Source organism: Nilaparvata lugens, chromosome 2 (assembly GCF_014356525.2).
Source record: "Nilaparvata lugens isolate BPH chromosome 2, ASM1435652v1, whole genome shotgun sequence".
Lineage (NCBI taxonomy): Eukaryota > Metazoa > Arthropoda > Insecta > Hemiptera > Delphacidae > Nilaparvata > Nilaparvata lugens.
Genome location: NC_052505.1, coordinates 89457681 through 89485071, shown reverse-complemented (window position 1 = coordinate 89485071; position 27391 = coordinate 89457681). Strand labels below are relative to the sequence as shown.

Here is a 27391-nt window from a genome sequence, read left to right as displayed (position 1 = left end):
CATCATCACCTGCCACTGGATGTGGCATGCTATCCACTATCTCATTCACCTTGGCAATGAAGATTTTTTTAAAATCATCTGGGCTAGCATTTGCGTGAGGCCTAGTTGTTGCTTTCATTTCATTAATCATGGACCATACTTCCTTCTGAGAATTTTTGGCTGTCTCAATAAATCCGACATTGAACATCCTACGAGCCAAGTCGACTTTCTTGCTGTAGAGCCTGTTCAGCTCTCTATATTTTGAGTAAATACCTTGATATTCTTCATCATTTAATGCTGATTCCATCCGATCCTTCAACAAAACCACATAATTTATCTGGGACAACTCATCAGTGTACCAATCCTTGCATGATGCAACTGACCTACACTTATTCTTCATGTCAATTTTCCTCGAGTAGCTTTTCACAGGGAATATGTTATCAAAGGTATTCTGGAAAATCCTCAAAAACACTGAAAAGGTGTTTCTGGTCTCAACAATGCAAAATGTGAGCCTGAACTATCCCAATCTATTTCAGATAGAGCCTCTCTTAAATGACCAATGTAATCATAATTTATCTTTCTGTTTGAAAACATTTTTTTTGCACCAATCTGACTTCGTATGGTCTCTCTTGTCAGAGTTCAATCTCAAATTACACATCATAGCATAATGGTCAGCCACCAGTGGATCCACAACCTCAACCACATAGTCCCACACATTCATGTTGGTTATCACTGTGTCGAGACAGGCCACAGCTCTGGCGGGCAACCGGCTAATAATGTAAATCCCAAAACGCAGTAGAATATTTGTGAAGGACTGCTCACTAGAGGAGATCACTTCAAGATGGATATTAAGGTCTATCACTACCCTGTCATTTGTGCGGGTTATAAATGCCAAACAGAGCTCCAAAGCATCGAAAATGCTTCAATGTTGCCATCAGGTGGACGGTATACAGATATAACAGTCAAAGACATACTAATAAACCTCACACCACAGAGCTCAATCACCCTTTCCTCACACCATCTGTCCAAAAAAATTGTTGAACTTAGTCAATAAAATGATCTTTCACTCTTTCACATAAATTACCGTTCCTCCATTACTGAACTGTGTTTCACAATAGATACTAAAAAGTGTCACTTTATTAAGCTTCAAGTATAAATTACTTTTGTCCGTTTCAAGCCATTGCTCAGAAACACAAAGAATATCTGACCTTTCATCATCAATAAAAACATTGAACACATTGATCTTAGTTCCTAAACATTGAACATTAATTCCTATCACAGTAATTTTCATCACATATCAACTGGGTCTGAGACTCATGACTAGGTTTCCACTCTTTGTGAGTGGAGCCTAACTTTCACGTTTTCTGGCCAAAATTCAGAGTTCTCTAATTCATGTTTAATAGCAAAGTCGATTGCAACTTTAAAGCAATTTTCCCCTTAGATGGTAACTTTTCGATCTCAGAATCTCTGTCAGGGTATTTCCTCTTTAAAAAAATTTCTATGTCATTTGAGATAGTCTCATTACTCAGTCCACGTTATAATGTCAGTATTTGATTAACATTGGTGTTGCTATCCTTGTCTGTCTGCAGACAAAGCAGTTATCGCTTTCCTTTTCTACTCCGCAATGTTCCAGATATTTTTTTAACAATACTTGAATACTTGAAGTCGATGTCAAGGACTGGGGTCTCCAGATAAACAGTGTAAAAAAAAAACTTCTGTCGCATACATTTAGAAAAATTGCATGGCTATTCATGTTGTGGAGGTGCTGGATCTGCAAAAAAAGGGACTCCTTCCTCAATTCCCCCAACGAGTAGAGTGGTATTTCAATAAGTTTGCTCTTCACAATTGCGTAGAACCTGGAGTTTGGTTTGCCATGTATCTCCTTGGGAATACTGTTGAAGAATTTTATAGCTTGTGTTGGGAAGCTGTTGCAAGTTCCTACCAGTCTGCTGTCTGATATCTCCAATGAGTCTGGTATTGTATTGATGTATATCACCTCTTCTGTGAAGCAGGTCCCGGTTTTCCTTTATGTACATCACTGAGCACAGTACATGCTGGCTGTACACAGTGTTGATTTCAAGACTCCTGAAGAGAGGCCGGCAATGTTCCCTGAAATCTGAGGTCATTATCTCCATGGCTTTTTTCTGCAGGAGCAAAACGTGGACGGCTGGTGAATGACCCCACAGCAGTAACCCGTAGTTAATGTGACTCTGTAAAAGTGAATGGTAGCCATGATAAGGCTACTGTAGTCAACCAGGTGTCTCAGTTTTCTCAGGAGGTATACTATTTTTGAAATATTAATGTAGAAATATAATTCACAAAATATTAAATCTCAATTATGAAAATGTATCATTAAATCATCGAAAAATATAGATTCTTGAAGAATGAAATGCAATTGATTATTTTTAACAAGAATGAACTGTTGATATTACATTTGAATATCGGGGCACCGAGCTTCGCTCGTTATTTTTATTTTTTGATAAACAGAACACAATTCTCTAAAATGATCGTGTTTATATTTCACAGCTGGCTATACGTCATCTTATGAATTTCGGGGATGCGATATTTTGATTTTTCACATACTAACTTTTTTACTATCCACAGCTGTTTCAGCCAAGGATGAATTATCCTTATAATGTCGTTCAGCGAGTTTTCTCAAGGATGAGACCTAGTGCAATCGAATCTTTATATCATAAACCTACTATGTTCCAAATTTCGTGAAAATCGTGAGAGCCGTTTTCGAGACCCGTTAAACATAAATAACCAGATATATAAATACAGAAATTGCTCGCTTAATATAATAGGATATACCGGTAACAGCTATCACTGTGTCATCAGCATAAAGAAGCTATCACCGTTCTGTAGATTCAGCTTAATACCAAGAATTTATACTAGTAGAATGTCCAAAGTATAGTTCTGTTCACATCAAAACAACAACTTTCACTTCAAAATGAATTAGGTACTCTTACTATAATATAATTTTGATTTTAAATTTTGATAGATTAATTATTGACAAGTCGAAAAACAAACATAAACACTTGGAAATACTCTCAATTTCAATCAATCAATCAATTTATTATTATTTATTAAAAACACACAAAACAAGACAAACCAAAATTACAAAGTCCCAAATATAAAAAATCCTCTATTGAAGGCAGTGACAAGGCAGAGAATCGGCAACGCTGTTCTCCTATCTTTCTTCACTGTCATTATAACGTGGACCTCACTTTAGCCCATTTCAGCGCGATATTCTACTGCAAAGATACGCGACAGTTCAGTGTCCGTCTCTCTCACCCTTGAGCCCCCTACACACAGAGACAATAGTGGCGTCCACTACATCTGGTCATTAGGGCGGCTACTGTAATTCTGTCTATTGGCACTGAGAGAAAGGGCTCGGACTATGCTAATGGGGAGGGATTAGCCGTCTTTTTGCTGCTGTGTGCGTTCGCCTCGAAGTAAATAATTATTTTGATCAATCTGTTTATGATAACTTACTTCCTAAGACCTTGGGTTTTCAATTACGTTATCTGAATTATTTGCTGAGGATGAGGCCCTCAAAGTCCAAAGACCAAAGATCGTGAGAAATAGGAAGGCTTATGATATAAGATGTCAAAATTTAAAATTCTTAATTTTCTTGTTTCTTGAGTGGAAATGAACTAAATTTTATAAAAGTAAAATAAAAACCCTATTTCGGAGTTTTAAAATGTTATCTACATTTGGGAGAAAAATAGTAGAAGGAGTATCCTTAGTTTTTCTCTGCCGATCAGTGCTACTTTGTAAAAATTATGAATAAATAAATATGAATTTTGAAAAGATCAATGGTCTGAGAATTATAGGTGGGCTCCGAACTACCAAGAAAGCATTCGGTCTCAAAACTTATTGGAGCTTGTCCAGCCTTCCAACGGGTGTACCAAGAGTTCAGCTGTTATCTCAAATATGGCTGACAGGCAGCCAAAAGAAAGTGTCTGGGTCAAACAGAGGACTTTCTTCGGTTCTGCTACATTCAAATCAATATTCGGACACTTGAGTATTATATAGACTTTGAAAATTCCATTATGCTTCAGCGATTATGGGTAGAAAGATGCGATTTATGTAAACGCTTCCAAACATGTAATTGTAAATTTTTTTTATATTTTATAGTATAATCAGACCTGAAATGAATGGAGGCGCCATTCACGATATAACTGCTTGGATTCGAGTGATTATTATTGAATAAATTGAGTAGACCACAATATTGTATCGACTAGTCGAATAAAACGGTGAAAAATTCGAAATACGCATAGTGCTTTGCACTGGAGTATATATCCCACTACTACGAATAAATCTGAATTTTGCCAAAATTTCAATGCTTTTCCTTCTGTACAAACATTATTCGTTTAGTTTCAGTTCAGTTTCAGTTTTTAGGTCTTTACCACAATAGACCGGGGAATTTATTGTTAAAATACATATAGAATAAGATAAAATATTGATTTTACCCAATGGTGTAATAACACAAAATCATCCATACAGTTGAACAACGTCAAATTATTACAATCAATCAAACAACACAACCTATTTCGGATTATGTGTAACCATATCTAAATTTGGGAGAGGAATAGCACAAGGTTACCTTATTTTTTTCTCTCCCTATCATTTTAATGATGTACTTATTGTATGAATCAATAAAAACAAAATTAATGAAATCATCAAATTTCAATTTACAGTCAAACACTATCCTATGAAAATGTAAGATGGCCTAATGAATCATCTAGTTACTACTTGGTTGTTCTGATTGCTCATGAGCAATCCATTTCTGGATTGTAGTGTGTTATATTTAGCATTGTAAAGAAAAATCCACTTACCGTATCTAACTGAATCATCGTAAGAGCTTATTTTTCCATTCTCATGTTCACTAAATTACACTATATAAAATGCAGTGGGTCTATATTTAAAACTCTGCTGTAAAATTATTATAGCTGAATAATTCATGCTATAGCCTATTTATTTTTATAAATTTAATTCTGTTGAATTCTCACTTTCCTAGTAAGGGCTTCGTATTTATGATAAACATTTAAAAATCGAATTAGTCTACCCTTTTTCAATCTTCAATTTTATCTCTCACAAAAAGTTTCGATTTATAATGTCACTTGAAAATGACATTATACGTCGAAAAATGTGAGAAGGGGCCTCCTATTTATTTATTCATTACTATTATTATTATTAAACGAAAATCCAAATTAAATGCTGTAATTCACCCCGAAGACTTCTGCTACTGCAAATATTGACAACAGGGTAAACAGCTAGATGGAATTCAATGAGCGCTACTATTCAAAAATTATTTGTCAGCCCGGGAATAATTATAAATTAATTATTAATTGATACAAATAATTTTTGAATAGTAGCGCTCATCGAATTTCCATCTAGCTGTTTACCCTGTTGTCAATATTTGCAGTAGCAGAAGTCTTCGGGGTGAATTACAACATTTAATTTCAATTTTCGTTTAATAATAATAATAATTAATTCATTAGCATTTGAATAATTGCAATAGCTCAGTAATTTCTATCTGTAGCTTCCTATTTATGAAAGAGTTAAAAAATCGAAGTTCAAAAAAAGAGAAAAGAAAAAAATTGTACATTAATTTTTTAATTTTTACTGTTAATTTTTCTACATCATTTTGAACTACCGGTACTTGGGAACAACGTTTGAAATCAATCAAATATTTCTCCCGGAAATAAAATAGAAGGACGGAAAAAATAATTTCATCATTACCTAGAATGAAGGAGTTGAGTAGTATCGAGTGCTTTTATCATGAATCTACTACTCTATTCAGATAGAGTAATTGGTTTTCATTATTTTATCTATAACCCATTTAAATCACTACTGTTTTTTTATTATTTATAACTCATCATCGCATTGTGAAATAGCGTCCTCAGTGATTAGTTATTGATTTTATCAACTGTTTAGTGTAACTCAAATAGACTTGATAATTTTCAAATTCCTCTAATCGCTAGACAATGTGTATTATTGTGTGTTTTTTGATTGAATGAACAAATGTTAATATTGAATGACTGAAAACAAACTGAATGTGGTGTGGCATCTGTGTTCCCCCACCCCCACTTGTTACTTGCCAGTAAGCATTGTGGCGATGGCGCACTTGCTTGACGCTCACTTGCCCCGTGAAACAGTTTTGTGACTTCACACCTCCAAGTTAGTACCTAGTGATCGCGAGTCTCATACACCTGATTTATACCACTGATCACCGACCACCATGGTTGGTACAAACGCAATGGTGGCTCAAAAAGGTAACATCTTTCCAGTATCACAATCATCTTCAAAATCAATTTCAGTTGTATCATAAAAATAAATCTTCATTAACATTTATAAAGATATTTTATTTGATGAAAAATTCATTAGATGATCGAACTAAAATAATATTCATTTCTCGAAAGAATAATTTAATTACATATTAATAAAGACAATATAAAAACTTATAGTATCCTTTTATTAAAACATTTTAAAAGGGCACTACTAGTTTTTATATTGTTTTTATTAATTTGAATAAAGTAGCCCATATAAGTGAAGTGATTTTAATTACATTGTATTACTAGTACCTTTTTTATTTATTTTTAACATAACTAGTTTAGGAACACAACTAGTTTAGGGTACTCTTAATTCTATGTCATTGAAGTTTCAAGCAACCCTACTAAAATAAATTATTCATAAAATAGAATTATAGTGCACTTTTTTGAAATTAATAAAATAATAGATTAAAAATACAAATTATAACAACTAGTTTCAGTGATCCACACCATCTTCAGGATAAAAAAATCAATGTATATTATTTTATTAATTTCAAAAAAAGGTAATATAATTCTATTATATAAATAAAAATAAGTAGCCCTGCATTCATACATTTCAATAAAATAAATTAATTCTTGAACGTAATAATTATATGAAAGTAAAATCCATTTGTTATCAATAATACGATTTTGATGTAGGTAATATTACTATTGGGCTTAACAAGATAATCAAGCAGATGTATTTGATCTGCTGATAGTTCACATGAATTATAATAATCAGAATTGGGTAACATATTTTGCCGTTTGATTATGTCAATGCTTAATATATTTTTGATGATCGATTTTCAAACATATTAAACATATATTCACCAATAAATACTAGTTGAGGAGGAGAATGTCAATAATCTTAATCCTTTTGCAGAGACCTGGGTGATAAAATAATAATTGTTTTGTTATCTTATAAAATAATAATAATAATAAATGTACTCTAGGGGCTAAGTGTTAGTCATGTCTCAATAAAAATTAATGTTATAAATTGAATAATTTACAAGTTACACCTATAAAAAGGCACAACAGGATTTTGATCAATGTTTGAAATATTTTTTAATATAGAAATTAAACATTAAAGATGAAATTGAATAAATTAGAGATTTCGATTTTTTAATGAAGTTAAATAGAGAAGTTAAATTAAAAGGTTTTTAATGAAGTTAGTTAACACGAGATAAGTGACTCTGTAATATTATCTTATCCTCTGTTGAAGGGAATACGACTCTTTTCATGTGTTTATGAGAACTTAGAGGCCACATGGCCACTCTGATACGATATTGTCCTCATATCTGACTATCCTATCAATTTTCAATATTAATTTGTGATACAAGAATAAAAATATAATCTTCCGATGTCATATACATTTCTCAAATAATTTATCAATAATATAAAATTACAATTTGTTTTCATTATGGAAAAGTACCACATTACACACAACACGACTGTAATATCAATAATTTTATTAAATTACCCATTATATCACCTGTAAATTGATGAGATTCTATAAAATGTTAGACTCAGTTGCACAAAAGTCTGTTAAAGTTTAATCTTCAATAAATGTCGAGAGAACCAATCAGAGACGATTTAATTGAAAAGAAGGCTTCTCTGATTGGTTCTTGTGGCATTCAACCACGGTTAACGTTTAACAGGCTCTTGTGTAACTGAGCCTCAATATAATTAGAATTTCAAGTTTTGAGTGATTCATGAGAAGAAATTTAATTTTGGAAGGAAACTGTTTGGCATGAGTCATAGCACAGACTAAGTAAATCTTATTTATTTATTTATTCATACATTGAGTCCTAAATAATTACAGTAGCGGAGTGAAAAAACAGGCCTAGCCCCAAACTTCTTCTATTCCTTTATTTATTTATTTCATGTTGCAAAACAAATACATTTCAAATAAAAATAATAAACATTTTGGCATGAGTCATAGCATAGACTGAGCAAATCTTATTCATTTATTTATTTATACATTGAGTTATAAATAATTGCAGTGGCGGAGTGAAAAAAAACAGGCCTAGCCTCAAACTTCTTCTATTCCTTTATTCATTTATTTCATGTTACAAAACAAATACATTTCAAATAAAAACAATAAACATTTTTTCCATGCATGGGCAAAATGCCTGTGAGCAGGAAAGAGTAGCAATCTGAATAGTTCATGATAAGTTAACATAATTACAAACATAACAATTTGTAAAAGCAAAAATTGAATTATGAAAAAGTTTGAGATGAGAGATGGAAAAATGAAGTAGAAAGTTGGAAAATGAAGCATGATGTGAAGAATAAAAGAGAGAAAAATGAATGAGAGGCAGAAAACTCACTGTCAAGCCAAGAAAAGAGAAACGGATTAGAACAATGATCAACCGTCGCTGCATGCATTGAGGCTAGTTGTATCAAAAAGTATAGTTAGATTGATTTGTTAGAAATTCTAAAATTCTTCTACCAACATCCAATAACCACCTTGCCATGTGGTCATGTGGCGTTTGTAGACACCTATGGACCGTTCTTCAATGTCTTTAATGTTTTGGGGTAGTTTTGAGTATAGTATATTTGCTTTATAGAAGGAATCCATTGTATTGATTGATTTGGATACTTTATAACAATGCCAATGTTCACCGAGCTCCTGGTTGTGTAGTCATGGTGGACTTGAGCAAATATGGCTGGTTTATTCTTGTAGATGTACATAAGAAGGGGTCAAATATACAGCTGATTAATACTAAATACTTTGAACTCGTTGAATGGGGTTTCAGTAGGGTACCTACTATTTTTCTTTTCTCGCCGTTTCAAGAATAGATCTTTGAGTTACTTCCAAGGGATTCAAGACAGTCTTTGTGGCGCCGTCCCAAGCTAAGATACTATACTGTATGATGGATTAGGCATATGCGTAATATACTAGCTTAGGCATTTCAATATTCATGATTTTACTTAGGAAATTGAAATCTTATAATAATTTCCTTAATTTATTCCTAGTGAAAATCATATGGGAGCTCCATTTCAAACGTTTATCAAATAATACTCCTAGGTACTTATATTCTGAGACAGCTTCAACTGTGTCACATACCACACATCCATTCAACGCTCCACATTAGTGCAATCTTAATTCCAAGTCCACAGGTTCGGCATATTCTCTGAGACAAATAAGCAGGCACTTGGTTTTACTAACATTGACAGTTGGACGATTCTGATCGAACCATATTTTCACTTTATTCAGTCCATACTCTGCATGTTTGTAAACTTCATTCCAAGAGCGACCATCAAAAAGTAAATGTCATCAGCATATATGAAGCAATTACCGTTCTGTGGAACGATTCAGCTTAATTCCTGAATTTATACAAGTAAAATGTCCAAAGTTCTGTTCACATCACAACAACAACTTTCACTTAAAAATGAATTACTCGTTGAAACTATAATATAATTTTGATTTTCAATTTTGATAGATCAGTTGACAAGTCGAAAAACAAACATAAACTCTTGGAAATATTCTCAAATATTAAAAATCCTTATCAAGGTTAGATCTATGGTCATAGAGAAGATGTGATACCTAAAAATTTCTGTTTTCCAATAAATTATTTCAATAGGGCCACTTGAATTGTTGATTAATAGAGAAATAATTTCATAGTACTCTTTTTCAAGCCAAGAAAAGAGAAACGGATTAGAACAATGATCAACCGTCGCTGCATGCATTGAGGCTAGTTGTATCAAAAAGTATAGTTAGATTGATTTGTTAGAAATTCTAAAATTCTTCTACCAACATCCAATAACCACCTTGCCATGTGGTCATGTGGCGTTTGTAGACACCTATGGACCGTTCTTCAATGTCTTTAATGTTTTGGGGTAGTTTTGAGTATAGTATATTTGCTTTATAGAAGGAATCCATTGTATTGATTGATTTGGATACTTTATAACAATGCCAATGTTCACCGAGCTCCTGGTTGTGTAGTCATGGTGGACTTGAGCAAATATGGCTGGTTTATTCTTGTAGATGTACATAAGAAGGGGTCAAATATACAGCTGATTAATACTAAATACTTTGAACTCGTTGAATGGGGTTTCAGTAGGGTACCTACTATTTTTCTTTTCTCGCCGTTTCAAGAATAGATCTTTGAGTTACTTCCAAGGGATTCAAGACAGTCTTTGTGGCGCCGTCCCAAGCTAAGATACTATACTGTATGATGGATTAGGCATATGCGTAATATACTAGCTTAGGCATTTCAATATTCATGATTTTACTTAGGAAATTGAAATCTTATAATAATTTCCTTAATTTATTCCTAGTGAAAATCATATGGGAGCTCCATTTCAAACGTTTATCAAATAATACTCCTAGGTACTTATATTCTGAGACAGCTTCAACTGTGTCACATACCACACATCCATTCAACGCTCCACATTAGTGCAATCTTAATTCCAAGTCCACAGGTTCGGCATATTCTCTGAGACAAATAAGCAGGCACTTGGTTTTACTAACATTGACAGTTGGACGATTCTGATCGAACCATATTTTCACTTTATTCAGTCCATACTCTGCATGTTTGTAAACTTCATTCCAAGAGCGACCATCAAAAAGTAAATGTCATCAGCATATATGAAGCAATTACCGTTCTGTGGAACGATTCAGCTTAATTCCTGAATTTATACAAGTAAAATGTCCAAAGTTCTGTTCACATCACAACAACAACTTTCACTTAAAAATGAATTACTCGTTGAAAATATAATATAATTTTGATTTTCAATTTTGATAGATCAGTTGACAAGTCGAAAAACAAACATAAACTCTTGGAAATATTCTCAAATATTAAAAATCCTTATCAAGGTTAGATCTATGGTCATAGAGAAGATGTGATACCTAAAAATTTTCTGTTTTCCAATAAATTATTTCAATAGGGCCACTTGAATTGTTGATTAATAGAGAAATAATTTCATAGTACTCTTTTTCCAAAACACTTTTTTTATAAACATTCATATAAAACACAACACGATTCGGCCTTCAAGCCATTTTCAAGTTTCTCCGAAATAAACTAATATTTTTAGTAAACAAATATCTTCTGTTTCTATAATTTCAGTTACATATTATATAATAATTATTGATAACACATAAGTATTAGAAAAGTTGAATTAACTGTGTTCCAGTTAGATCGTATTTATTTTTAAACAATAGAATTTTTTTCAATTTTTAATCTGGTAGTGTTAACAGTCAAGTCATTATTTATCATTAATTTTTAGATAAGATGTGTAGTAAAATTTGATATGTTTTCTGTTGAAAATTAATCGAGCTTTGTTACATGAGATCGGATTCATCTCATGTTAGAAGCTGACGTGTTTTTACATTAGGTATAAATAATTAGTAAGTTAATGTGATTAATCAAACGTGAATAATATTGATAGAGACATAGCAAAAAAAACTGTTTCATATATTATCATTAGTCAGATAGACACGTTTTAGAGATAACGTAGATAATAAGATCATATATATCAACTATGATTTATTATATCTTCACACATGAATCTATCAATTTTATTATCATAAGCTAGAATAGTAATTTGATTGTATGGTAAGAGATGTTATGGTATTTCTTCATAATAAAATTGAAAGAATAAGACGTTGATGCTGTCAATTAATTCAAATTGATTTTGAACAAATTTAGTGGCATTGACGACGTCAACGTCTTATTCTTCCAATGCTAGAAATAGTCTTGAATAGATTTAACAAACATTAAAAAGTCCAATTACAGAACTGTAGAGAGTTACATGCTCTTAGAGAATTATTGTTAGGTGACGTTTCATTTGATCCCTAAAAAATAAGCTTTAAATTGATCTATTTGATGGAAGCCACACTTTATCCTACTCGACAAAGTGTCTGTCAGATTCAAAGAAAATTTTCATTATTAAACTGAGAATTTATTATCTCGCGAATATGCGACATTCACCCAGTTACACATTCTAACAATTGAATAATGAGTATTGTTGTTTAGCACAAAGAAGCTCGCACATATCTCTTGATCTCTTGCTTTTTGTGATTACCATATTCAATTAGGATTATTTTCAGCATGTTTCATAGCAATGCTAGCTGTCATAATTGATTTTATTTAATCCACTTTGTTTTCCAGTTGCAAAACTAATCAAGCAAAACAGTTTTACGGAATTATTTTAGAAATTCATAGCAAGAATACCGCAATCAACCTGATATCCTAAACCTGATGTCTCTAAAATACTATGTTCTTTCTCAAAAGATCACGTATGAGTACTTTATAAATATTGACTAACAATTAGAAATCCAAGCTTTGCTTTCATCTTAATAGATACATCTATTCAATTCAAGCTTATTATATTTCATTAATCCATTATTCCCTGGCAGGTCTGGTAATATAATGATTATATAATTCTCTACTTCATGTGAAATGCTTTCCAATTATGTGTACATTTTAAAATGAGTCTAAGGAAAGTATAATATTGGTTTCCACTCTCCGGTAAAAGTCAATGAGGTATAGCTTACTCTTTATGTGGCTCTACAGTCCATGATGAACTTTGGCCTCCTCAACATGACGCCTCCACGTCTCTCTATCTTGTGCTCTCCAGTTTGTCACTCCCAGCACACATAGATCACCAATCCATCTTCTCCTTGGACTTCTTCTTATCCTCGTCCCAAACACTATATCATCCATTATTCAGCCGGTCCTCTTTCTTCAGCCATTCTCACTACATGACCCAGCCATTCGATTCTTCTTGCTTTTATGGTGCGTATAATATTTTTTCCCCCGATTGCTTCATCCATCTCACAATTATATCCGCCTCTCCATGTACCTTCGTCACATAGTAGACCCCATATTCTTCTGTGGGCTATATCTTTCTCTCAAAACATCTAAGTGCTCTTTCATCTTTGCTCAATAACGTCCAAGTTTCATCCCCATATATTACAACCGGCTTTTCCAATGTTTTGTATATATTTCCTTTGGTTTTACGGGCAATGAGTCTGCTCTTGAACATTTTTTGGGTTGGCAAAATAAGCTCGGTTGCCCATCATGATGAGATTGCATATCTCATGACTGGTTTTATTATCATTGGTCAGTTTTATACCTAAGTATTTGAATTCACCGACGCCTCAATAAGGTGTAGAATGTATAAAAATCTCTAAAAGCGAATTACATTGTAGTGGAAAACTAGAGTCAGTGATGTTAAGATCAAGGAAATTCCTAGTTAGTTCCAGTTGTCTCCAATCCCGTGTATGAGGTAATTATCTGTTTGAGAACCAATTTATTTGGTTCAATACTATCATCGATTATTAACAATCGATATGCATCATCCATCTTTAACACTAAACTACGATTACATGAAGATATGGTTGCGGTTTTTTTTTCATTTTGTATAGGCCAACTAAGGCCCACAGTAATTCACCATTAACAATGATCATAAACGCTATTATTATTATTATTATTATTATTATTATTATTATTATTCACGATGGCCTCCTGCTTTCGCACTCCGAGCGATTCGTCTTTCTAACGACCAAGTTTCAATTCTGGGTTTTTCTAGGAAAACATCAACTTTAAGCTGATTCCGTAGCCCTGCTCTGATTAATAAATAATCTGCCTCTGTTATATTTTTGCATATCCTTCTTAGACTCTATAAACCAGTTCGATTTGGATCTCCCACTTATTTTCTTGAATATTTTATTTTTCTGCCGGGATCAATTCTATACAAATGAGTATAGAACGCCAATCTCCTCTTTCTGATCACTTCCGAAATCTTCTCAACATGCCTATAGATTCCCTCGTTGCTGCAACGATGGTTGCGTTTATTATGTGTTTTATTCCTGGTTTAAACCAACAGCAGATCAATCTCCGTTTAAACAGATATGGGCTCAAGTATTATTTCATCCAATGTTTTATTATTCGCTTATTTTAAAGTACGTAATTATCTGCAACTAGTAAATGTATTGAGAAAAAAACGGAATGCTACACTGTTTCATTATCGTCCAAGTCAATTCCTCCTATCAATTTGGAACGATAGTGTTCGATGCTTATTTTGGAATGATTAATAAGTGATTTGTTACACCTCATCATTCTGATTATGGTTTGTTGTGAATCATTAGTGACGCAATAATTACTATGCATATGAGCTTATCTTATTTCACACAATTCTGTTGAAGCTCAATGGTCAGAATCTTTGTTTGACATGTCTCACTGTTTGACTGAACATAGAAATAGTGTCTGTCTCAGTAGAGATTGTCTAAAGTGTCTGTTTGAGACCACCTCTGCACATTTAGTCTTCCATACTTAATGTGAGTAGCGTATTTTTGTTTTTCCCTGTGAATTTGGGTGTTTGGTAAATACATATCTATTCTATTCAATAATTTTTTTATTACACTAATAAAATACCATTTTATAATATTCATTCTCTATTTAAACTCTGTCTGCATGACAATGAGTGATTGTCATCCGTTAAAAAACCTTGAAAGTGAAGAGCATCAATTTATCAGCAGAAAATCAAAACAGAACTCAACCAAAAACATTAAAAATTAGCAGGCAAAAACTTCGTTAACTTCTTGAAAAGCTAGGCTACAGGTAGAGACATGGGGTGTGTTTTGTGTAGACTTAGGCAAACCCCCAAATTGAATAGAAAATAAATGTTTTCCAATATTAAATTTGTATTCTTCCAGATTTAAAGAGATCACCAGTAGAGTTTAAATTTTGACCGGGTTATTTGAGAGTTTGGAAGTGCATGATTGAGCTCTTTGTATTTTTTTACGTAACCACTGTAAAAAGTGGTGAGTTTGGTGCAATTGAGAAATTTAGAAGTTAAAAATGTACTATGCTCAAAATGATAATTTTATCAGTGGGTACTTATGATAAACCATAAATCTTATTGCATTCCAAACAACTTTATATAAAGAAAAACGTAACACAATTGGTTTGCTTTCAATGAATGTATTTGGCTATTTTCCTGGGGATCATGAGAAAGGGTCTCCCCACCTATAGATGGTCAAGGCGAGTAAGGCTCAAATCACACTTACGCGACTTGGGTCGAGAAGAGACTCGACTCGAGAGCATGTGTTTTCAAATGGTGACAGTCGCGGAGACTAGAATCGACTGGTCTGAGTGTCACCATTTGGAAACACATGCTCTCGAGTCGAGTCTCTTCTCTTTAGAAGTAAGTGTGAGTTGAGCCTAAATATTCAGCTTGCCGGCTAGTACTGTATTAATACCTATTTTCAGATACAACGTATACGCCAGATAACAGAATAAGCTTGAAAAATACAGCAACAGGAATTTTATTGTGTATTATTCATGAATAGTTTGCAACAATAACGGATTAGCTTGTACATGGCATAGGACGTAACTGATAGTGTGTCAATAAAATAAGAAACTAAACATTAGCATTTGTAAAGTATTCTCTGCAGGTTCCTAAATATTATGCATCTTAGACGAGCAAATTGACTTGAGTCAGTTTTGTGTAGAACTCGATCTGGAAGTAGCAGGTGTCGAACTGATTGAGATGTCAACTGTTGTACTGAGCATCTACCGATCTCCAAATGGAAGTATTGAGGGTTTTTTCCATGGTCTGGATGCTTGTCTGTCGTTTTTCCAGAGTGTATCCAAGCACATTATAATAGGAGGTGACTTCAACATACCTGTTAACTTTGAAGAACAATCTACAAGAGCGTTTAATAATCTGCTGGCTGCTCATGGACTACGGATTGTTTCGCAGATACCAACCAGAGGAAACCGATGTCTAGACACCGTGGGAACTAACCTGGATATGCAAAAAGTTCAAGTTCGGGTTACTGAGCCTCTTGTTGCTGACCATAGTGCAGTGATCATCAAAGCTGACATTGAAATAGTGAATGACTCTACGAAATTTCCTGATTGGTTCTGTCATTATACCAGAGGGGTAAGGAAAATAATTGAAAGCTCTCTCCCTAGCTTCAGAGAGGCAGTATCTGAAGTGGACTGGATGAGTGAGCTTCTAGATAAAGGTCCTGAGGAGACTTTTGATGCTTTTTTCAAAAAGATAGATTACATCTTCAACATTTTCTTTCCTCTAAAGATTTTGAAGGGATATACCAAGCAGCAGAGAAGATCTTGCAACAGGCCAAAGTCAAAAATATGGTTTACCCCTGAACTATCTAGACTCAAAGAACTGGTACTGACTCTTAAAGACAACTATGCATTGTCAAACTGCCCTCAAGTGAAGGATAAGATTTATCAAGCCTATTCCAGGGCAAAGTCAGATTATAAATGCAAGATTGACAAAGCCAAGAAATTGGCCAATATGCAAGAAATTGAGAATGCACCCAATCCATGCAAAGCAGCTTGGAATCTTGTAAATAGAATAGAGGTCAGCTAAAGTCAGCTAAAGTCACTTGCTCTGCTAGTCCTGACGAGTTTAATAGTGTGCTCTTGCAAAACATTGACATATTGTTGCATCTATACCAACCACTAATATGAACCCAATGGAGAACTTGGACAGAAGTGAGGCCAGATTATTGCAGTGGTATGACATTTCCCCTAGTCACATTGTTAAAATGGTCAATGGTTTCCGAAATTCTCAAAGCCAGGATATTTATGGCATGACAATCATAGTGTTGAAGTCCATCATTGATGTCATTGCAGCCCCATTATCTTGTGCTATCAATGAATGTCTTCATGCTGGAGTTTTTCCTCAGTTGTTGAAGATGGCTCGCACAGTTCCTGTCTACAAGAAAGGTGATCCCACACTCATTGATAGCTTCAGGCCTATTTCAATAGTACCAGTATTTGCCAAGGTCTTTGAGACTGTGATGAAGGAACAAATTGTAGTATTCTTTGAGTCCAACAGGCTGTTCTCCGATCTGCAGCATGGTTTTAGAAGGAACAAGTCTACATTGACTGCTGTGACCGAATTAGTTGAGCAGGTTCAGAGGGGCTTTGAGGAAAGAAATGCTGTGTCTCTGATCATGTGTGACCTGAGCAAGGCCTTTGACTGTGTGTCACATGAGATTGTTCTTGGTAAGATGGAGCACTATGGTGTTAGAGGTGCTGTTCTCCAGACTGCAAAATCTTATCTTGAAAACAGATGGCAGGTCGTTTCTCTGGGAGGAGCTAAGTCCCAGGCACTGCCCATCAGACATGGTGTTCCACAGGGCTCTGTTCTGGGTCCCTTGCTATTTTTGATTGCCATAAATGACTTGAACCTAGAAGGGAGGGCTCTAAAATTTGCAGATGACACCACTATAATCTCTTCTGGTCGGAATCCAACTCAGGCTCTACAGGTGGCAGAAGTCGTGTTTGGAGAAGCTAGGATGTGGCTGGAAACAAATAAGCTCCAATTGAATCTTGGCAAGACACAGAGGCTGCTCTGTTCATTGGCACAACATAGCCCTGATCATCACAGTGTGTCCCTCCTTGGATTTATCATCGATCCTAAACTCAAATGGAATTGTCACATTGAGGGACTGTGTAAGAGGCTGGCAAGAGTGACCTATCTACTATGGAAGCTGACACAGCTGGTGAGCAGACCCTACCTGATTGTTGTCTACTATGCCCTCTTCCACAGCATCCTGGGCTATGGGCTGCAGCTTTGGGGTCATGCATCTAATTGCCAAAAAGTTTTAATAATGCAGAAGAGAGCTGTCCGCATCATCACCTCCAGTGGTTACCTTGAACACTGCAGACCGCTCTTCAAGTCTACTGGAATAATGACTATATTTAGTTATTATATTTATTTAAGTGCCCTTCATGTCAAGATAAATTTTGACAAGTACAACTTGAGGAGAGACTTACATAGTCATAACACTCGGAATGGTTGCATGATTGACATTCCTTATTCCCGACTAAGTAGGACAAGAGACTCATTTCCTACTGTGGCACTAAAAATCTTTAACAAGCTGCCTAGATGGTTAACAGCCTTGAGTACTCAGGCCTTCAAGGCCAAGCTCAAGTGTTGGCTTAAGGAAAACCCTTTCTATGGGTTACATGAGTTCTTTGAAGTGACCATGCCATCTTGATAACTCAAGTTTATACTCATGACTAACTTCAAGAAAAGTTATATTTTTATTATGTTGACACAACCTATCCGGCTCCGCTGGTCTTGGTGAAGATAAAGTGTATAAGTGTGTGTATAAGTATTTTTGAATTTACCGATTATCTTAATCTACAAAGCTCATTATTGAAGTTACAACACCTCCTCAAATTCAGTACAAATTTTAAACACGTTATTACTTATTACTGAAAGTTTGGGTTCCAACACTAAACTTAGGCCTATAGCCTACCTATTTTAATTTGTAAACAATAAAAAAAAATACTGGAAACATTAAGATTTGTGCTTAAATTTTCTATCTCATCATCCAATTTATGTTTATTTTCTATGAAAATGTGTGTTTTTCATTCTGAATGTCTGGCATTTAAGATTAAATTCACCGTATTCGTATTAGAAATTTATACAAATTATCCTGAAGGTATAAAAAAAATATTCACACACTTTTTAACAATTTCTGAAAAGAAAATTTGAAACTAAGATTACAGAATAATTGTTTAATTACTGTAAAATTAAAAATCAATATTTCCTCTTAGAAACTATTTTCAGAAAAATAATCTCACTCCAATTTAAATAGAATAAACTGTTATCTTATATGACTCAAATTAATTTGTTTTGTAGTTTCTTGAAATTTTCAATCCTGTTCCAATCTTTTATTAATTAAATACTCGTGGAAAAAAATAACGATTAAAATACTCGTACTTAACCACGTGTGTAAACTACTCGGGAATTACTATCAAGTTGTCAATTTTATCTTCTATTCTATTCAACTCATTAGCCAGCGTACATTACTAATACATTTGACAAAATTAATTTTATATCCTTTGAAATCGAAACAGGTGTGTACGCCTTATCTAGAACTTCCTCTATACTACCTACATGTATATAACTCATACTATTTAGAAGATTATTTCCTTATGTTGTTGTAATATAAATGCATTATTACTGTATAGGAGGGTTAAGTGGGAGAGAGGGCCCTAACATTGCCCTCCAGGTTAAAGGCAGCCTATCTCTCTATTTATTCATCCTCCAGGTTAAAATAAAGGCATACTACATTAAAATAAAGGCATAATACATTACCCCCCATTTATTCATCCTTTAAAAGAGGTCCTGACTGTTAATCATCCACCAAAGTATTTAAAAAATAATTGTGTATCGTTGAATCAATCAAAGAATAATCCTAGAAAGAAGAGGGAAATTAATTTTGATAATTTCTAATGTTACCTGTTGAACGGATTGCAACACCATTTAACTTTGCCATCACTTCTACATAGAACGTCCATGCCTGAGGTGAATCCAGAATGTATGACTACTGCCCTCAGCTTGACCTTGGAGGCAAGGTGGATGGTGGGTGCACATCCAATACTCCACCCATAGGCAATAACCTTATTGTCAGGAATTCCGTATCTCTTCCTCATAGAAACCAAAACTGCTTCAATATCAGAATAAATGTGTTTCTCACTAGGCACACCGGTACTCTTCCCATAACCGGAATAATCGTATGCCACAATATTGCACTGCAATTTTGTACCCAACTGTAGCAGACTCTTGGCTATTTGCCCCAAATCACAAGCGTTGGCGTGTGAGAACAAAATCGTGAATTTTGGCTCTTTTACACATTTAACATACATGCAAACAATCCTATTTTTGCGCTTAGTTTCAACCAGATAGCATTCAATGGATCTCACAGCTTCTGAGTAAGCTGGTTTCTTACCTTGTCGTAGTACCATGTGGTATGTATTTCTGGTGCCAGTAATTTTTGCCAATTTATAAGTGCATTTGGGAGGGTGAAACGCAAATTTTCTCACAACAGCATTGTAGCAGGGTGGAAAACAAAATATTCGCAAAAAATTAAAGCAAGACATTTTTGATCACTTTGTGACTGATTTATTCAAAATGTGTGTTGATGTCACATTTTTTTACAAAGTTGTTTTTATGAACGCCGTTTTTAAACATGTTTATCAACTACACTATCTTACACCGTGCTTAATCATCTGATTTGAGAGAATCAATGCTGCTTCCAACATAAGGCTACCAGTTATCTTGATGATGTGTTTTTTAGCCAATATTAAAGTGAATAACAGGATTGGCTTGATAAAATTGACTTCATAATAAAATTTGTTATTAACATTATACATTCTATTATTATTAAATAATAATCCTGTTATTCACTTTACTTGTTTGTATTTGACTTTTTTTAATTTTTTCCAATGATACAACAATAAAATAAATTTGAATTGAATTAGTTGATGACAAAGTATGCTAAATATACTTTATGCCTAGTTCTACCAAGCTCGGTGAAGACATTCGAACATGTTCAAACACTACCTCCGTAAACAAAGGAGGTAGTGATTCAAATCGCCTACAATTTACAGAGTGCACTGGAATATACGATTTCTATGGCGATAGCTTCTATCTATTAATTGAACACACAATAATGCGTACCCGGTTTGAACATGTTCAGATGTAGATGGAAATTACTGAGATATTGCAATTATTCAAATGCTATATTTTCAAATTCTCGAATTATTCAAATTTGGATTTGTGTTTAATAATAACTAGTAGTTCTGTGAACAGTAGACCTCACGCAGTATTCTCATCCACAAGTACCTGATTGAAACTATAGACATTATGGAAATACAGCAATAGACTGGCTTCTCCACACATCTGTGTAATCACTTGTCAGCTGATTTATGATGAATAATTCTATAGTCTGATTTTTACTCTAATATTGGCGTATGAAGGAGGCTCCTTTTTCCTTTTATATTATCCTTGAAATGCAAAATTTCCAAAAACCTTGTATATACGTCGACGCGCAATTAAAAAAGGAACATATACCTGTCAAATTTCATGAAAATCTATTACCACGTTTCGCCGTAAATGCGCAACATTTAAACATTAAGAGAAATGCCAAACCGTCGACTTGAATCTTAGACCTCACTTCGTTCGGTCAATTATGTTCAAATGTCTTGGCAGAACCGGGCATTGTGGTTAACTTGAGTAAAGCACAAGGTCTATAGAAAGACTTTTCCATATACCTATAGCTCAACCCCAGTAAACACTAGAGTTTCCAACTAAATCAGATTCTTGTGCAATTAGAGCAAGAAGTTGAAGATTTTTGTGATATAGCTGAAGTTGCTTTTCTAAGTAGCAAAGTGAAGAACTTGTTGCCAGAGAATTGGCGCGGTTTGGCTGTGATGTCAAGTGGGTCTTTCTTTCAATCTTTACCAAAATTCAGTAGAAAACTTTAATTTAGGAAAGAATTTTCTCTTTAAAACAAAAGAGTTTGAACTATTCATTGTGGTGTAAATGCAGATTTATGCATCAATAAGTTGAAAAAAATTCAAAAATTGATTTTTCTCCAGCTCTATGAACCTCTTCTATTCTATTTAAATTTGCTATAAATTCATATATTTTTTCTACCTTTCTCTGAAATAACAACTCAGAATTAACAGACGTAAGAGAAGTGTGGTTGTGTTTCTGACAAGAAATAAGATTACCTAGCTTTGCATATAATATTTTTTATTCCTAAAATTTTGCTTTTCTTTGTATAAAATACCTTAACCGTATTTCTCAAAAATGCATGATAAAATTCTAATCGTATTTAAAGACCAATATTGGCTAATAGAGATAGAGATGCAAAAATTGAAAAATGATTCAGGTTGTCAATCATTACTTAGTACCTTAATTCCTAAATTAACTAATCTCTAAATTTTTAAATTTTGAAAAACTGTTACTTATTGTTGTATAAAGTATCAATTTTTATTATATCTCATACTTATATTCTTAATATTTTTGCGCTATTTATTGCCGTTTGTGATTTACAAATTTTAGTATAGTTACTGGAACAAGATTAATAAAAAATTATCACTACTATACAAATTTTGCTAATTTAAAAATAATTCTTTATTCAGCCGATTCAAAACTAACTTTTAAAACTAAAGTTCAACTTTTATTCATTTTCACGCACAAAATAGAAAACTTTGTTGAAAATCTAATCTACCAAAAACAAATTCGATCACAACTGTTTCCAATTTGTGAATTATTGTCAAATTCTGTAAACGAATGTATATTATGTCACTTGAGTTCATAACCTCTCCTTTCTTGATAAAATTGTTCTCAAATGATTATAACGCAATTCTAGGGCTCACGCTTTGTGTCTAGTTCATATTTCAATGTAACAGAATTCTTTATCAGTCGATACACTGTAATTCAATGTAGAGCTATCTTCTCTCAATTCAATCATGTTTGTGGATTCAATTTGAACAAAGGTAAGTTATGTACTGTTACATACCCAACAGACAGACGTCATAGCTGGATGTTGTATTCAATTTCACGCATTATTAATTAATGCTTCGAATATCTACAACGTATTCTACAAATGAGTTCAAGTTTAACCATATAGACTAGACATGTTTGAAAATATGTTTAAGCTGCGTTTATACCAACGTTATTAAAAAAACGTTTATTTCTCCGTCATTATAGATTTTATTAGATTGAACATAACTTATCATGCACATGATGAACATATTTGTTTGTCAAGTTCCGTTCAAACTAATAGAATCCATAAGGACGGAAAAATAAACCTTTTGTTTGATAATTTTGGTGTAAACGCAGCTTGAATATTTAATTCATTGTTGAACTCTTCAATGTTATCTAAATTTGAAAGAGAAATAGCACAAGGTATCTTTGGATTTCCTCTCCCGAACTGTGCTTTTTTTGTAAAAAATAAAATAAATTGTTTCAAACCAAATCTTTCTTTTATTGAATATCCCTACAAACTTTATTTGTGTGGTAATTTAAAAAGTTAATCTACTTGCACAAATATAAGTTTTTCCAAGTAGGCTTACATAATAATATAGGTTTCTCATTAATAATTTATACTAATATGGTGTTGTTAAATTCAATCAGGATAAGTGATGAAAATGTATTGTAACATACATATTTTTTTGAGTTGATCGTTGAGTTCCATGTTTTTAAAAATTACTGCTTACCAGGGGTGAGTTGATCCCCAATTTTTGAAGAATAAGCCTAACGTACAATGTTCCATAGAGAAAAGATAGTATAAGCTATCGTATGTTTTCTCTGTGACTAGAATTAAAGCTTAATACAATGAATTTCTGTAGTATGGTAAATATTTATATTTGTTAAATTTTACTTTCTTATTTTAGTCAAAGACTAAGATAATCTAAACTGTTATCTGAAAATTGACGGTCAAAATTAATGGAAATTCATCTCATTTCATTTAAACAAAACAAGTCAGTTTATTTGAAACCATCGACTGATAATTGGAAAATATTAATTCATTGTAATAACTTTATAGATTCTGTCCAACAGTCAAGTCCATTCAAGTAATGACGGTTAAAAATTTAGTTTATCAATGCTCTAGCATACTTTGCTGAATTTCTGTGAATCATATTGCTTTCATAAGGTTTGCAAACTTATCTAAGTAGAACCAATTCAAGAGCAAGAAGAGTAGAGGGTTTGCAATTAGTGCACTCTAAATGCCATCTTACCAGATTCTTGAAATATCCACGTCTAGACTAGAAGAAACCTTTCTAATAATTAATTGTTATTAATGTCAAGTACGGTACGGTATATGATAATGCGCTAAATGTGTGTCAAGAGCCTTTCAACATGTCAAAATAAAATCTTCTGGCTCTAGGGCAATATTGTCATGCATAATATATTACATAATTGTATTTTTTTCTTTTGGGCTACTACAGTATTGAATATAAATAAAAATATAAATCTTAGTATCCTTTTTAAATTATTTCGTCACGACATGTTCAAAATGGCATTAGTGCCGAAACATGCTGTGACGAAATAATTTAAAAAGGATACTAAGATTTATATTTTTATTTATATATTACATGAGTATCCAAATTATTGAGAATAAGACCTACCTATCATTCTGGAATCATTTCTATTTGATGTTTTTTATATGATTCCTGAATCAAATTCTCTAATCTACATTTTTTTGCTAAATCCAATAAAAACCTACATCCATAAAGTAGCTCCATTAAAACACCCTTTATTTTCAAGGCACCTATATAATAACTGAATGAAAAAGACTGAGAAATTGTCAAAAAACCACTGATTTATTGATAATTAGAAAGACCGGTTTCGGTTATTACACCATTGTCAATCTCTGATAAACTAAAATTCTTTTTTGACAATTTCTCAGTCTTTTTCATTCAATATGAATAATTACCACAATATCAACTTCTCAACTACACAAAAAGTATATAATAACTCTTTTCAGTTTGTAGGCTACTCGTATATCATGTTTTTTTTTATAATTTTCTAATTCGTTGTACCTATCTCATTAATTATGAATCAGCGTTACCATGCTTCCACGTTTCTCCATCCTATCTAATGCTCCAGCTTTATTTTTTGCCGAAATCTCAATTTTCTGATTTTAAAATACCTCTTCTTGAGTCCACAATAACTGGAAATTTACTAAAAGTTGTAAATGGTACATGTTTAAGATGTTGTAGGAAGTTTAGGTAATTTTAAATTTATATTACAGTTTTGTAAGATATTGCACAAATATATCACAAGTCATTACAAATACAACAATAATAAGACGAGCAAAATCAGGAAGAAATGGATATCACAAATATATTGTAAACTGCTCTTATTCCACATTCCAACTACAGTAATCAATTTACAATTTATCCAACAAAATCAAAATAATAAGAATTATTTCCAAAAACCTCTTCACGAAATATTGATAGAGCCTGATATTAAAATAGCCTGATAGTAATAGAGCCACTATGGATACAATTTTTCTACTGGTAGTTAATCGTCAATAGTCCTAATTTTTTTCTATTAATTTTTGTCAATAGTCCTAATTTTGTTTTTTTTTTCAGGAAAAGAGGGCAAGATGGCTCTCTCTTTCTTCACAAAGCTGGCCTACAGCGTCGGCCATGTTCAGAACGATCTGTGTGCTTCCATGTGGTTTTCGTATCTCCTGATATTCTTCAACCTAGTCCTCGGATTAGAGAGTAAATATGCAGGTAAGCACAATACAAGTGACCAATGCAATTGGAATACACATAATACAAAATAATATTGTTATAACATTGCAAAACAAAACTTAAGACATCATCATTGATTGAATTATTATTATATTCTTTTAATTGATTTTCAAATCTCCCAAACTCGCTTTTCCTGACGGACTCGCAATATGAAATCAATGCCTTGTCTGTGATGAACAAATTAGATCGATAATGTGAGCCAGAAAATGTTATACAAATTGTATAATTATATAATTCAAGTATCATTTCCTATTTTCTTAACTCCCTCGAAATCAGCTTTCCCAATCAGTGATTATTCTATTCATGCTATAAACAATTCTGTTATGGTATTCTATCCATTAAAAATCAAGATGTAAGAGGATGTGATTTGCAATCTTACAGTAATAGATAATACAGGGTGTTTGAAAAAGAACTCCCTAATTTTATGTATAAATTTAATGTGTAAATAAATTAAAAACTACATCAACAAGTACATACAATGAAAGAGAGAACAGAATCAGTTCACTTAAACATAGGATTCATTTGTTACACCTGCATACATCGAGACGATATTCAAGTTCTCTCCATGTATTCAGCAACATATCAGGTGTAACTGTCTCAACCACCGTGACAATTCTTTCCCGTAAATGGTTTATGTCTGGGATTTTTTCACTGTTCACAACATTTGTTATGTTTCCCCAAAATAAAACGTCCAGAGGGGTTAAGTCCGGGCTTCGTGGTGGCCAATCAATTGGGCCTGCTCTCCCTATCCACCTTCCCGGAAAGCGAGTGTCTAGAGCAGCGCGCACATGGTTACTGTAATGAGGAGGGGCGCCATATTGTTCAAGGGTCTGCAACTGCAGGGGGACAAAACTTGGTCAGTTGCTGAATCAAACACCACAAACTAGTATAGTGTATATCACTTTTTACAGATTCTATGACACATTAAAACTAGGGAGTTCTTTTTCAAACACCCGGTAGTATTGCAGTCGAGAGAATGGGATATAAGTTTATTTTAATATGAATGTAAATTACTTCTCAAAGTGCACCAAGATGTCTAAAAATAAGTATATTCTGTGTGAAAATTATGGAGGTATTCACTATAGGCTAGAGAAATATTCAATCTAGAAGATTTGAAAATATTCCATGTCGAAAATACTCTATCTAAAACCTTTAGAAATGTTTCGTATAGAAAAATATCCAATCTAAAACCTATGGAAATATTTGATTCAGAAAATTCTCTGGAAATTAATAAAAAAACCTTGACAAATTATTCGATGGAGCGAAAGTTATTCCAAAAAAGAATTATAACTTTTATTATGAAATGGTTATTGGTTATTGCTTCAGAAGATAAGAGGAATCCTCCCCTTACAATCAATGGAGTGGTTTTCGTAGAGGGAGGTCAACTAACTGTTGATGCAGTAAATCGAGTAGCTGAGAAAATTAGTTCAGTGTTCGAGGATGGTGATCCCTGGCAAGCGTTACACTTGAAACTCGTAATTAGTTTTATCCTTTCTTTTCTGTTCTGGATCAGGTAGATAATTCAGTATTACCATAGAGATATCCTTTACCATGGATACTTGATGCCTGTAGTCTTCCTTGTCTTTGTGATAAATAATCTTAAATAATTAAATAAATATCTTTTCTACAGTTACCTTGAAAAGTGACCATTCATGCACTGATTACAGAACGCAAAGAATCACTTTTCCGCTCTAGTGCGAAAAGTATTACTTTGCGTATTATCTTGCAGCCATCCCAATCAGCTGTTGACATTGTTGGCGTGTATATTGTTGGCGATATTTGTTATATCTATATTTTTTATGATTTTCAAATAAATAAAAATGAGAACTTATTAAATTATACATTTTGAATATTATTAATTATTTATTATTTCAAATAATATTTTTCTCATTCATAAATTGATTGGTTGAAAAATTATTTAGAAATTAAGATTCACTCAAAATTATTCAAATTTTCAAATTGATTGGATTAATTTAATTCTCAATTTGAATAAATTATCGATTTATTTATTTTCAATCAGATTATCAAGTT

At 33.1% G+C, this 27391-nt stretch overlaps 2 protein-coding genes across 6 annotated transcripts in view; one reads left to right on the top strand and one right to left on the bottom strand.

The window, feature by feature from the left end:
• LOC111058601 (alpha/beta hydrolase domain-containing protein 17B) overlaps window positions 1-20381 on the bottom strand; it is a 40290-nt gene extending 19909 nt beyond the window's left edge. Inside the window, exon 1 of the mRNA XM_039422048.1 lies at window positions 19542-20381. Coding sequence (XP_039277982.1) covers window positions 19542-20182 — 641 coding nt within the window. The 5' untranslated portion in view covers window positions 20183-20381. The remainder of the gene's footprint in view (window positions 1-19541) is intronic.
• The window catches only part of LOC111058598 (major facilitator superfamily domain-containing protein 12-like), a 48358-nt gene that overhangs the window by 2962 nt on the left and 18005 nt on the right, over window positions 1-27391 (top strand). For 2 of the 5 annotated variants that reach the window (XM_039422047.1, XM_039422044.1), the window contains exon 2: window positions 25193-25339. In XM_039422047.1, coding sequence (XP_039277981.1) covers window positions 25207-25339 — 133 coding nt within the window. In that variant the 5' untranslated portion in view covers window positions 25193-25206. Of the gene's footprint in view, window positions 1-6004; window positions 6261-14457; window positions 14584-22449; window positions 22589-25192; window positions 25340-27391 lie in introns of those variants that run through there. The other 3 variants (XM_039422042.1, XM_039422046.1, XM_039422045.1) reach the window with 3 other exon arrangements.